General features: G+C 49.5%; 1 protein-coding gene across 1 annotated transcript in view; it reads right to left on the bottom strand.

The window, feature by feature from the left end:
- The window catches only part of LOC100286462 (guanine nucleotide exchange factor VAV3), a 179,890-nt gene that overhangs the window by 53,677 nt on the left and 113,713 nt on the right, over window positions 1-12,500 (bottom strand). Inside the window, exon 15 of the mRNA XM_045710531.2 lies at window positions 9,065-9,174. Coding sequence (XP_045566487.1) covers window positions 9,065-9,174 — 110 coding nt within the window. The remainder of the gene's footprint in view (window positions 1-9,064; window positions 9,175-12,500) is intronic.

Raw genomic sequence — 12,500 nt, 5'->3', positions numbered from 1 at the left:
AGGGAAAATAAATAAACTGGATCTTGAGAGCCAGGTCTGCCTACGGCGGCCTTTCTCAATAGCAAGGCTATGCTCACTGAGTCTGTACATAGTCAAAGCTTTCAATGTTTGGGTCAGTCACAGTGGTCAGGTATTCTGCCACTGTGTATTCTCTGTTTAGGGCCAAATAGCCTTCTAGTTTGCTCAGTTTCTTTTGTTAATTCTTTCCAACGTGTCAAGTAATTATCTTTTTGTTTTCTCATGATTTGGTTGGGTCTAATTGTGTTGCTGTCCTTGGGCTCTGTGGGGTGTGTTTGTGAACAGAGCCCCAGGACCAGCTTGCTTAGGAGGCTCTTCTCCTCCAGGCTCATCTCTCTCTAGGTGATTGCTTTGTTATGGAAGGTTTGGGAATCGCTTCCTTTTAGGTGGTTGGAGAATTTAACGGCTCTTTTCTTGACTTTGATAATTAGCGGGTATCGGTCTAATTCTGCTCTGCATGCATTATTTGGTGTTTTACGTTGTACACTAAGGATATTTTTGCAGAATTCTGCATGCAGTCTCTCAATTTGGTGTTTGTCCCATTTTGTGAATTCCTGGATGGTGAGCGGACCCCTGACCTCACAACCATAAAGGGGTTCTACAGTTGAAGTCGGAAGTTTACATACACTTAGGTTGGAGTCATTAAAACTCGTTTTTCAACCACTTCACAAATTTCTTGTTAACAAACTATAGTTTTGGCAAGTCGGTTAGGACATCTACTTCGAGCATGACACAAGTAATTTTTCCAACAATTGTTTACAGACAGATTATTTCACTTATAATTCACTGTATCACTATTCCAGTGGGTCAGAAGTTTACATACACTAAGTTGACTGTGCCTTTAAACAGCTTGGAAAATTCCTGAAAATGATGTCATGGCTTTAGAAGCTTCTGTAGGCTAATTGACATCATTTGAGTCAATTGGAGGTGTACCTGTGGATGTATTTCAAGGCCTGCCTTCAAACTCAGTGCCTCTTTGCTTGACATCATGGGAAAATCAAAAGATATCAGCCAAGACCTCAGAAAAAAAATGGTGGTTCATCCTTGGGAGCAATTACCAAACACATTAAGTTACCACGGTCATCTGTACAAACAATAGTACTGTCACGCCCTGACCTGAGAGAGAGGGTTTGTTTCTCTATGTGGTTAGGTCAGGGTGTGGGGTGGGCATTCTATGTTTTGTATTTCTTTGTTTTGGGCCGAGTATGGTTCCTAACCAGAGGCAGCTGTCTATCGTTGTCTCTGATTAGGAACCATACTTAGGCAGCCTTTTTTCCACCTGTGTTTGTGGGATCTTGTTTTTGTATTGCTGTGAGTAGCCTGCAAAACTTTTCGTTCGTTGTGTTGTTTATTGTTTTGGTTTTTGCTGGTTCACCGTTAAATAAAATATGATGAACCCAACACACGCTGCGTCTTGGTCTACCTTTAACGACGGACATTACAGAAGATCCCACCACCAAAGGACCAAGCAGCGTGGGCCGATGGACTGGACATGGGAGGACATCCTGGATGGCAAAGGATCCTGGACGTGGGAGGAGATCCAGGCCAGAAGGGATTGTCTCCCATGGGAACAGGTGGAAGCAGCGAGGGAGGTACATTGACGAGATCAACAGGCAAGGCAACAACGGAGGCCCGAGAGGCAGCGCCCCCCCCAAAAAAATGGGGGGGGGGCACACGGGTAGATTGACTAAGACGGTTTTAAGACCTGAGCCTACTCCCCGTGCTTACCGTGTGGAGCCAGTGACTGAACAAGCACCGTGGTATGCGGTGATGCGCACTGTGTCGCCCATGCGCACTCACAGCCCGGTGCGCTCTGTACAAGCATCTCACCATTGCCGTGCTAGAGTTGGCCGTCAGCCAGGAAGAAGTGCGCCGGCTCAGCGTATCTGGTCTCCAGTGCGTCTCTACGGACCAGGTTATCCTGCGCCTGCTCTACGCACGGTACCCCCCGTTCACCAGCGCAGCACAGTTTGTCCTGTATCAGCGCCGCTGCCCTTGCTGGGCTACAGTGACCATCCAGCCAGGACGGGGTGTGCCAGCCCAGAGCTCCTGACCTCCGGTGCGCCTCCACTGCCCAGTGTGCCCTGTGCCTGCTCTGCGCACCCAGTTCCCTCCCCAGTCTGGTGAGACCGGTTCCAGCTCCCCGTACGAAGCCTCCAGTGATGATCCATGGCCCGGAGCCTGTAGGGATGATTCATGGCACGAAGCCTCCAGTGATGATCCATGGCTCGGAGCCTGTAGGGATGATCCATGGCACGAAGCCTCCAGTGATAATCCATGGCCCGGAGCCTCCAGTGATGATCCATGGCACAAAGCCTCCAGTGATGATCCATGGTACAAAGCCTCCAGTGATGATCCATGGCGCGGATTCAGTAGCGATGATCCATGGCACGGAGCCTGCAGCAAAGGTCCCCAGTCCGGAACCTACAAAGACGCTCTCCAGTCCGGAGCCTCCAGCGACGCTCTCCAGTCCGGAGCCTCCAGCGACGCTCTCCAGTCCGGAGCCTCCAGCGACGCTCCCCAGTCCGGAGCCTCCAGCGACGCTCCCCAGTCCGGAGCCTCCAGCGAAGCTCCCCAGTCCGGAGCCTCCAGCGACGGTCTGCAGCCCCGAGTCTTCAGCGGCGGTCTGCAGCCCCGAGTCTTCAGCGGCGGTCTGCAGCCCCGAGTCTTCAGCGGCGGTCTGCAGCCCCGAGTCTTCAGCGGTGGCCTGCAGCCCCGAGTTTTCAGCGACGGTCTGCAGCCCCGAGTCTTCAGCGACGGTCTGCAGCCCCGAGTCTTCAGCGGCGGTCGGCAGTTCAGAGCCTCCGGCGCTGATACACGGTCTGGTTCCTCCGGCGACACAGAAGCGGGGGGGGGGGGGGATCAGCGGGCGGTGTGGGGGTTACGCCCCGAACCAGAGCCGCCGCCGCCAAGTATAGATGCCCACCCTGGCCCTCCCCTATAGGTTCAGGTTTGCGGCCGGGAGTCCGCACCTTTGGGGGGGGGGTACTGTCACGCCCTGACCTGAGAGAGAGGGTTTGTTTCTCTATGTGGTTAGGTCAGGGTGTGGGGTGGACATTCTATGTTTTGTATTTCTTTGTGTTGGGTCTACCTTTAACGACGGACGTTACAAGTACGCAAGTATAATCACCATGGGACCACGCAGCTGTCCTACCGCTCAGGAAGGAGATGCGTTCTGTCTCCTAGAGATGAACGTACTTTGGTGCGAAAAGCGCAAATCAATCCCAGAACAACAGCAAAGGACCTTGTGAAGATGCTGGAGGAAACAGGTACAAAAGTATCTATATCCACAGTAAAACGTGTCCTACCTCGACATAACCTGAAAGGCCGCTCAGCAAGGAAGAAGCCACTGCTCCAAAACCGCCATAAAATGCCAGACTACGGTTTGAAACTGCACATGGGGACAAATATCGTACTTTTTGGGAAAATGTCCTCAGGTCTGATGGAACAAACATTGAACTGTTTGGCCATAATGACCATCGTTATGTTTGGAGGAAAAAGGGGGAGGCTTACCAGCCGAAGAAAACCATCCCAACCGTGACGCACAGTGACGGCAGCATCATGTTGTGGGGGTGCTTTGCTGCAGGAGGGACCGGTGCACTTCGCAAAATAGATGGCATCATGAGGAAAGACAATTATGTGGATATATTGAAGCAACATCTCAAGACATCAGTCAGGAAGTTAAAGCTTGGTCACAAATGGGTCTTCCAAATGGACAATGACCCCAAGCATACTTCCAAAGTTGTGGCAAAATGGCTTAAGGACAACAAAGTCAAGGCATTGGAGTGGCCATCACAAAGCCCTGACCTCAATCCCATAGACAATTTGTGGACAGAACGGAAAACGCGTGTGCGAGAAAGGAGGCCTACAAACCTGACTCGGTTACACCAGCTCTGTCAGGAGGAATGGGCCAAAATTCACCCAATTTATTGTGGGAAGCTTGTGGAAGGCTACCCAAAACGTTTGACCCAAGTTAAACAATTTAAAGGCAATGCTACCAAATACTAATTGAGTGTATGTAAACTTCTGACCCAGTGGGAATGTGATGAAAGGAATAAAAGCTGAAATAAATCATTCTCTCTACTATTATTCTGACATTTCACATGTCCATTAAAATAACATCAAATTGATCAGAAATACAGTGTAGACATTGTTAATGTTGTAAATGACTATCGTAGCTGGAAAGATTTTTTATGGAATATCTACATAGGCAAATTAGCTCATTCAGCTGTGCTAACATAATTGCAAAAGGGTTTTCTAATGATCAATTAGCCTTTTAAAATGATAAACTTGGATTAGCTAACACAATGTGCCATTGGAACACAGGAGTGATGGTTGATGATAATGGGCCTCTGTACGCCTATGTAGATATTCCATAAAAATCAGCTGTTTCCAGCTACAATAGTCATTTACAACATTAACAATGACTACACTGCATTTCTGATCAATTTGATATCATTTTAATGAACAAAAAATGTGCTTTTCTTTCAAAACAAGGACACCGCTCTCTCTCTCTCTCTCTCTCTTGTCTCTTATCATGTCTTTCTTCTTCTCTTTCCTTATTTTCTCGTTTTGTTTATAATACCACTGGTGCAGAACTGCTCCCCATCACCAAAAATATAAAAAAAATCTTCCTTTTTTGTTATAGCAGCTGCCCCCCCCCCCACCTCCTGCTGTGTGTTTCTATAGCAGCTGCCCCCCCACCTCCTGCTGTGTGTTGCTATATCAGCTGCCCCCCCACCTCCTGCTGTGTGTTTCTATAGCAGCTGCCCCCCCACCTCCTGCTGTGTGTTTCTATAGCAGCTGCCCCCCCACCTCCTGCTGTGTGTTTCTATAGCAGCTGCCCCCCCCCCCCCCCCTCCTGCTGTGTGTTGTTATGGCAGCTGCCCCCCCACCTCCTGCTGTGTGTTTCTATAGCAGCTGCCCCCCCCACCTCCTGCTGTGTGTTGTTATAGCAGCTGCCCCCCCACCTCCTGCTGTGTGTTGTTATAGCAGCTGCCCCCCCACCTCCTGCTGTGTGTTGTTATAGCAGCTGCCCCCCCACCTCCTGCTGTGTGTTTCTATAGCAGCTGCCCCCCCACCTCCTGCTGTGTGTTTCTATAGCAGCTGCCCCCCCCCCACCTCCTGCTGTGTGTTGTTATAGCAGCTGCCCCCCCCACCTCCTGCTGTGTGTTTCTATAGCAGCTGCCCCCCCCACCTCCTGCTGTGTGTTTCTATAGCAGCTGCCCCCCCCACTTCCTGCTGTGTGTTGTTATAGCAGCTGCCCCCCCACCTCCTGCTGTGTGTTTCTATAGCAGCTGCCCTCCCACCTCCTGCTGTGTGCTGCTATAGCAGCTGCCCCCCCAACTCCTGCTGTGTTATAGCAGCTGCCCCCCCCCCACCACCTGCTGTGTGTTGTTATAGCAGCTGCCCCCCCACCTCCTGTTGTGTGTTTCTATAGCAGCTGCCCCCCCCACCTCCTGCTGTGTGTTTCTATAGCAGCTGCCCCCCCCCACCTCCTGCTGTGTGTTGTTATAGCAGCTGCCCCCCCACCTCCTGCTGTGTGTTTCTATAGCAGCTGCCCCCCCACCTCCTGCTGTGTGTTGTTATAGCAGCTGCCCCCCCACCTCCTGCTGTGTGTTTCTATAGCAGCTGCCCCCCCACCTCCTGCTGTGTGTTGTTATAGCAGCTGCCCCCCCACCTCCTGCTGTGTGTTGTTATAGCAGCTGCCCCCCCCACCTCCTGCTGTGTGTTTCTATAGCAGCTGCCCCCCCCCACCTCCTGCTGTGTGTTTCTATAGCAGCTGCCCCCCCACCTCCTGCTGTGTGTTGTTATAGCAGCTGCCCCCCCACCTCCTGCTGTGTGTTTCTATAGCAGCTGCCCCCCCACCTCCTGCTGTGTGTTGTTATAGCAGCTGCCCCCCCACCTCCTGCTGTGTGTTGTTATAGCAGCTGCCCCCCCCACCTCCTGCTGTGTGTTTCTATAGCAGCTGCCCCCCCCCACCTCCTGCTGTGTGTTTCTATAGCTGCGCCCCCCCCACCTCCTGCTGTGTGTTTCTATAGCAGCTGCCCCCCCCCACCTCCTGCTGTGTGTTGTTATAGCAGCTGCCCCCCACCTTCTGCAGTGTGTTTCTATAGCAGCTGCCCCCCCCCACCTCCTGCTGTGTGTTGTTATAGCAGCAGCCCCCCCCACCTCCTGCTGTGTGTTGTTATAGCAGCTGCCCCCCCCACCTCCTGCTCTGTGTTGTTATAGCAGCTTCCCCCCCACCTCCTGCTGTGTGTTTCTATAGCAGCTGCCCCCCCCACCTCCTGCTGTGTGTTGTTATAGCAGCTGCCCCCCCCACCTCCTGCTGTGTGTTTCTATAGCAGCTGCCCCCCCCACCTCCTGCTGTGTGTTTCTATAGCAGCTGCCCCCCCCCACCTCCTGCTGTGTGTTGTTATAGCAGCTGCCCCCCCCCACCTCCTGCTGTGTGTTGTTATAGTAGCTGCCCCCCCGCACCTCCTGCTGTGTGTTGTTATAGCAGCTGCCCCCCCACCTCCTGCTGTGTGTTTCTATAGCAGCTGCCCCCCCACTTCCTGCTGTGTGTTGTTATAGCAGCTGCCCCCCCCATCTCCTGCTGTGTGTTTCTATAGCAGCTGCCCCCACCCACCTCCTGCTGTGTGTTGTTATAGCAACTGCCCCCCCCCCCACCTCCTGCTGTGTGTTGTTATAGCAGCTGCCCCCCCACCTCCTGCTGTGTGTTTCTATAGCAGCTGCCCCCCCCCCCCCCACCTCTAGCTGTGTGTTTCTATAGCAGCTGCCCCCCCACCTCCTGCTGTGTGTTGTTATAGCAGCTGCCCCCCACCTCCTGCTGTGTGTTGCTATGGCAGCAGCCCCCCACCTCCTGCTGTGTGTTGTTATAGCAGCTGCCCCCCACCTCCTGCTGTGTGTTGCTATGGCAGCAGCCCCACCCCCTGCTGTAAACTGATTGTAAATGCAGTTATCAGTGCCAACAAAGCATCTAATAGTAACAGATCCTTTGATCTCCTTCCTCGTCGTCCTCGTCCTCCTCCTCTCTAAAATAACTACAGTATGACAAGTTCCCCTGTCCCCCCACTAGCACTACCAGGTGTGTTTGTGTTTGGCTGATGACACGTACATGTTAGTACACAGGTGGGAGTGAAGTCCCCAATTATGACTGAAAGAGACGTCATAGGACTTGGCAGGGACAATAGTCCTATAGCCAACTGTGCACTTAGTTCAGTCAATGGCCTACTTGTTAAAAGTCACTCTGAGTAAGAGCCACTATTCAGCCTCTCTGTCAAGACATTGTTAGATCTCCAGCCTATTGCAGAGATCCAGTCCAGTCTGTTATTTAATACACTGGGGTTTATACAAGTATACGCCACCGGTGATGGATTTGATCCAGTAAGCATCCCCTTTATATTTAAATAGTTTATACATCCCCTTTATATTTAAATAGTTTATACATGCCCTTTATATTTAAATAGTTTATACATCTCATTTATATTTAAATAGTTTATACATCCCCTTTATATTTAAATAGTTTATACATCCCCTTTATATTTAAATAGTTTATACATGCCCTTTATATTTAAATAGTTTATACATCTCATTTATATTTAAATAGTTTATACATCCCCTTTATATTTAAATAGTTTACATCTCCTTTATATTTAAATAGTTTATACATCCCCTTTATATTTAAATAGTTTATACATCCCCTTTATATTTAAATAGTTTATACATCCCTTTATATTTAAATAGTTTATACATCCCCTTTATATTTAAATTGTTTATACATCCCCTTTATATTTAAATAGTTTATACATCCCCTTTATATTTAAATTGTTTATACATCCCCTTTATATTTATATAGTTTATACATCCCCTTTATATTTAAATTGTTTATACATCCCCTTTATATTTAAATAGTTTATACATCCCCTTTATATTTAAATAGTTTATACATCCCCTTTATATTTAAATAGTTTATACATCCCCTTTATATTTAAATAGTTTATACATCCCCTTTATATTTAAATTGTTTATACATCCCCTTTATATTTAAATTGTTTATACATCCCCTTGTCAGTACTGTGACGGTCATTAATCACGTCGGTACTGTGACGGTCATTAATCACGTCAGTACTGTGACGGTCATTAATCACGTCAGTACTGTGACGGTCATTAATCACGTCAGTACTGTGACGGTCATTAATCACGTCGGTACTGTGACGGTCATTAATCACGTCAGTACTGTGACGGTCATTAATCACATCAGTACTGTGACGGTCATTAATCACGTCGGTACTGTGACGGTCATTAATCACGTCGGTACTGTGACGGTCATTAATCACGTCAGTACTGTGACGGTCATTAATCACGTCAGTACTGTGACGGTCATTAATCACGTCAGTACTGTGACGGTCATTAATCACGTCAGTACTGTGACGCGCATTAATCACATCAGTACTGTGACGGTCATTAATCACGTCAGTACTGTGACGGTCATTAATCACGTCAGTACTGTGACGGTCATTAATCACATCAGTACTGTGACGGTCATTAATCACGTCAGTACTGTGACGGTCATTAATCACGTCAGTACTGTGACGGGCATTAATCACGTCAGTACTGTGACGGTCATTAATCACGTCAGTACTGTGACGGTCATTAATCACGTCGGTACTGTGACGGTCATTAATCACGTCAGTACTGTGACGCGCATTAATCACGTCGGTACTGTGACGGTCATTAATCACATCAGTACTGTGACGGTCATTAATAACGTCGGTACTGTGACGGTCATTAATCACATCAGTACTGTGACGGTCATTAATCACGTCGGTACTCTGACGGTCATTAATCACGTCAGTACTGTGACGGTCATTAATCACATCAGTACTGTGACGGTCATTAATCACGTCAGTACTGTGAAGGTCATTAATCACGTTCTGAACAGACCGTAGAAGACACACACTATATGTCTCTCTCACAGAACACTCACAACACTCACACCGCTGCAGGAGTGAGGCAGAGGTGAGACATGGGACAGAAGACTCACATGGCCATGCCAAACTGCTCCAGCCACTTCTTCCTCAGCTCCTTGGTCTTGAAGAAGAACTCGAAGCCGCTCTGCCCCTGGTCGTGTGCTAGGTAGAGCCCATAGGACCACTACAACAGAGGGATGAGAATGTCAACTAGAAAGAGACAGAGAGGTAGATAGAGGGGGTCATAGAGAGGTAGAAGAGGAGAGTGAACATAGAAAGAGAGAGAGAGTGGGGTACACAGGGGTAGAGAGAGAGAGAGGACAGAGAGAGAGGACCGAGAGAGAGGACAGAGAAAGAGAGGACAGAGAAAGAGGACAGAGAAAGAGAGGACAGGGAGAGAGGACAGAGAGAGGACAGAGAGAGAGGGAGGACAGAGAGAGAGAGGACAGAGAGAGGACAGAGAGAGGACAGAGAGAGAACAGAGAGAGAGGACAGGGAGAGAGGACAGAGAGAAAGCGAGAGAGAGACATTTGAAATGTCTTTATTCTTTTGGAACTTTTGTGACTGTAATGTTTACTGTTAATTTGTATTGTTTTTCACTTTTGTTTATTATCTACTTCACTTGCATTTAACAATGTTAACATATGTTTCCCATGCCAATAAAGCCCTTAAATTTAAATTGAATTGAGAGAGAAAGAGAGAGAGAGTTCCCAGAGAGAGTTCTCCTGGCCAGCTGTCCATGTAGCCCCAGACAACGAGGTGGACAAGACACTGCAGGACTTAATCACTAACGATTAGCCACTTCAAAGACTAGCTATTACTCCAGAGTCCGTGATAACAACCTGCTACAACCACCTCTCCTTGTTAATACACAGAGAGGAAGCTGTCTTGAAAAATGTAACTCTGAACCAAATGACGGCACAATAAACAAGTGGTAATATTGTGTGTTCTGCTGTAATAGGCCTCTGTGGCCTACCTGTACTATACTGCTCAGTGCTCAGGGAAGCTGTAGTCTACCTGTACTGTACTACTCAGTGCTCAGGGAAGCTGTAGCCTACCTGTACTGTACTGCTCAGTGCTCAGGGAAGCTGTAGTCTACATGTACTGTACTGCTCAGTGCTCAGGGAAGCTGTAGCCTACCTGTACTGTACTGCTCAGTGCTCAGGGAAGCTGTAGCCTACCTGTACTGTACTGCTCAGTGCTCAGGGAAGCCTTAGCCTACCTGTACTGTACTGCTCAGTGCTCAGGGAAGCTGTAGCCTACCTGTACTGTACTGCTCAGTGCTCAGGGAAGCTGTAGCCTACCTGTACTGTACTGCTCAGTGCTCAGGGAAGCTGTAGGCTACCTGTACTGTACTGCTCAGTGCTCAGGGAAGCTGTAGGCTACCTGTACTGTACTGCTCAGTGCTCAGGGAAGCTGTAGCCTACCTGTACTGTACTGCTCAGTGCTCAAGGAAGCTGTAGCCTACCTGTACTGTACGGCTCAGTGCTCAGGGAAGCTGTAGCCTACCTGTACTGTACTGCTCAGTGCTCAGGGAAGCTGCAGCCTACTTGTACTGTACTGCTCAGTGCTCAGGGAAGCTGTAGCCTACCTGTACTGTACTGCTCAGTGCTCAGGGAAGCTGTAGTTTACCTGTACTGTACTGCTCAGTGCTCAGGGAAGCTGTAGTCTACATGTACTGTACTGCTCAGTGCTCAGGGAAGCTGTAGCCTACCTGTACTGTACTGCTCAGTGCTCAGGGAAGCTGTAGCCTACCTGTACTGTACTGCTCAGTGCTCAGGGAAGCTGTAGCCTACCTGTACGGTACTGCTCAGTGCTCAGGGAAGCTGTAGTCTACCTGTACTGTACTGCTCAGTGCTCAAGGAAGCTGTAGCCTAACTGTACTGTACTGCTCAGTGCTCAGGGAAGCTGTAGTCTACCTGTACGGTACTGCTCAGTGCTCAGGGAAGCTGTAGTCTACCTGTACTGTACTGCTCAGTGCTCAAGGAAGCTGTAGCCTAACTGTACTGTACTGCTCAGTGCTCAGGGAAGCTGTAGTCTATCTGTACTGTACTGCTCAGTGCTCAGGGAAGCTGTAGTCTACCTGTACTGTACGGCTCAGTGCTCAGGGAAGCTGTAGCCTACCTGTACTGTACTGCTCAGTGCTCAGGGAAGCTGTAGCCTACCTGTACTGTACTGCTCAGTGCTCAGGGAAGCAGTAGCCTACCTGTACTGTACTGCTCAGTGCTCAGGGAAGCTGTAGCCTACATGTACTGTACTGCTCAGTGCTCAGGGAAGCTGTAGCCTACCTGTACTGTACTGCTCAGTGCTCAGGGAAGCTGTAGTCTACATGTACTGTACTGCTCAGTGCTCAGGGAAGCTGTAGCCTACCTGTACTGTACTGCTCAGTGCTCAGGGAAGCTGTAGCCTACCTGTACTGTACTGCTCAGTGCTCAGGGAAGCTGTAGCCTACCTGTACTGTACTGCTCAGTGCTCAGGGAAGCTGTAGTCTACCTGTACTGTACTGCTCAGTGCTCAGGGAAGCTGTAGCCTACCTGTACTGTACTGCTCAGTGCTCAGGGAAGCTGTAGCCTACCTGTACTGTACTGCTCAGTGCTCAGGGAAGCTGTAGTCTACATGTACTGTACTGCTCAGTGCTCAGGGAAGCTGTAGCCTACCTGTACTGTACTGCTCAGTGCTCAGGGAAGCTGTAGCCTACCTGTACTGTACTGCTCAGTGCTCAGGGAAGCTGTAGCCTACCTGTACTGTACTGCTCAGTGCTCAGGGAAGCTGTAGCCTACCTGTACAGTACTGCTCAGTGCTCAGGGAAGCTGTAGTCTACCTGTACTGTACTGCTCAGTGCTCAAGGAAGCTGTAGCCTACCTGTACTGTACTGCTCAGTGCTCAGGGAAGCTGTAGTCTACCTGTACTGTACTGCTCAGTGCTCAGGGAAGCTGTAGTCTACCTGTACTGTACTGCTCAGTGCTCAGGGAAGCTGTAGTCTACCTGTACTGTACTGCTCAGTGCTCAGGGAAGCTGTAGCCTACCTGTACTGTACTGCTCAGTGCTCAGGGAAGCTGTAGCCTACCTGTACTGTACTGCTCAGTGCTCAGGGAAGCTGTAGCCTACCTGTACTGTACTGCTCAGTGCTCAGGGAAGCTGTAGCCTACCTGTACTGTACTGCTCAGTGCTCAGGGAAGCTGTAGCCTACCTGTACTGTACTGCTCAGTGCTCAGGGAAGCTGTAGCCTACCTGTACTGTACTGCTCAGTGCTCAGGGAAGCTGTAGCCTACCTGTACAGTACTGCTCAGTGCTCAGGGAAGCTGTAGCCTACCTGTACTGTACTGCTCAGTGCTCAAGGAAGCTGTAGCCTACCTGTACTGTACTGCTCAGTGCTCAGGGAAGCTGTAGTCTACCTGTACTGTACTGCTCAGTGCTCAGGGAAGCTGTAGTCTACCTGTACTGTACTGCTCAGTGCTCAGGGAAGCTGTAGTCTACCTGTACTGTACTGCTCAGTGCTCAGGGAAGCTG

This window comes from Salmo salar, chromosome 29, assembly GCF_965601325.2.
Source record: "Salmo salar chromosome 29, fSalSal1, whole genome shotgun sequence".
In the NCBI taxonomy this organism is placed as follows: domain Eukaryota; kingdom Metazoa; phylum Chordata; class Actinopteri; order Salmoniformes; family Salmonidae; genus Salmo; species Salmo salar.
This window is presented reverse-complemented; position numbering and strand designations above follow the sequence as displayed.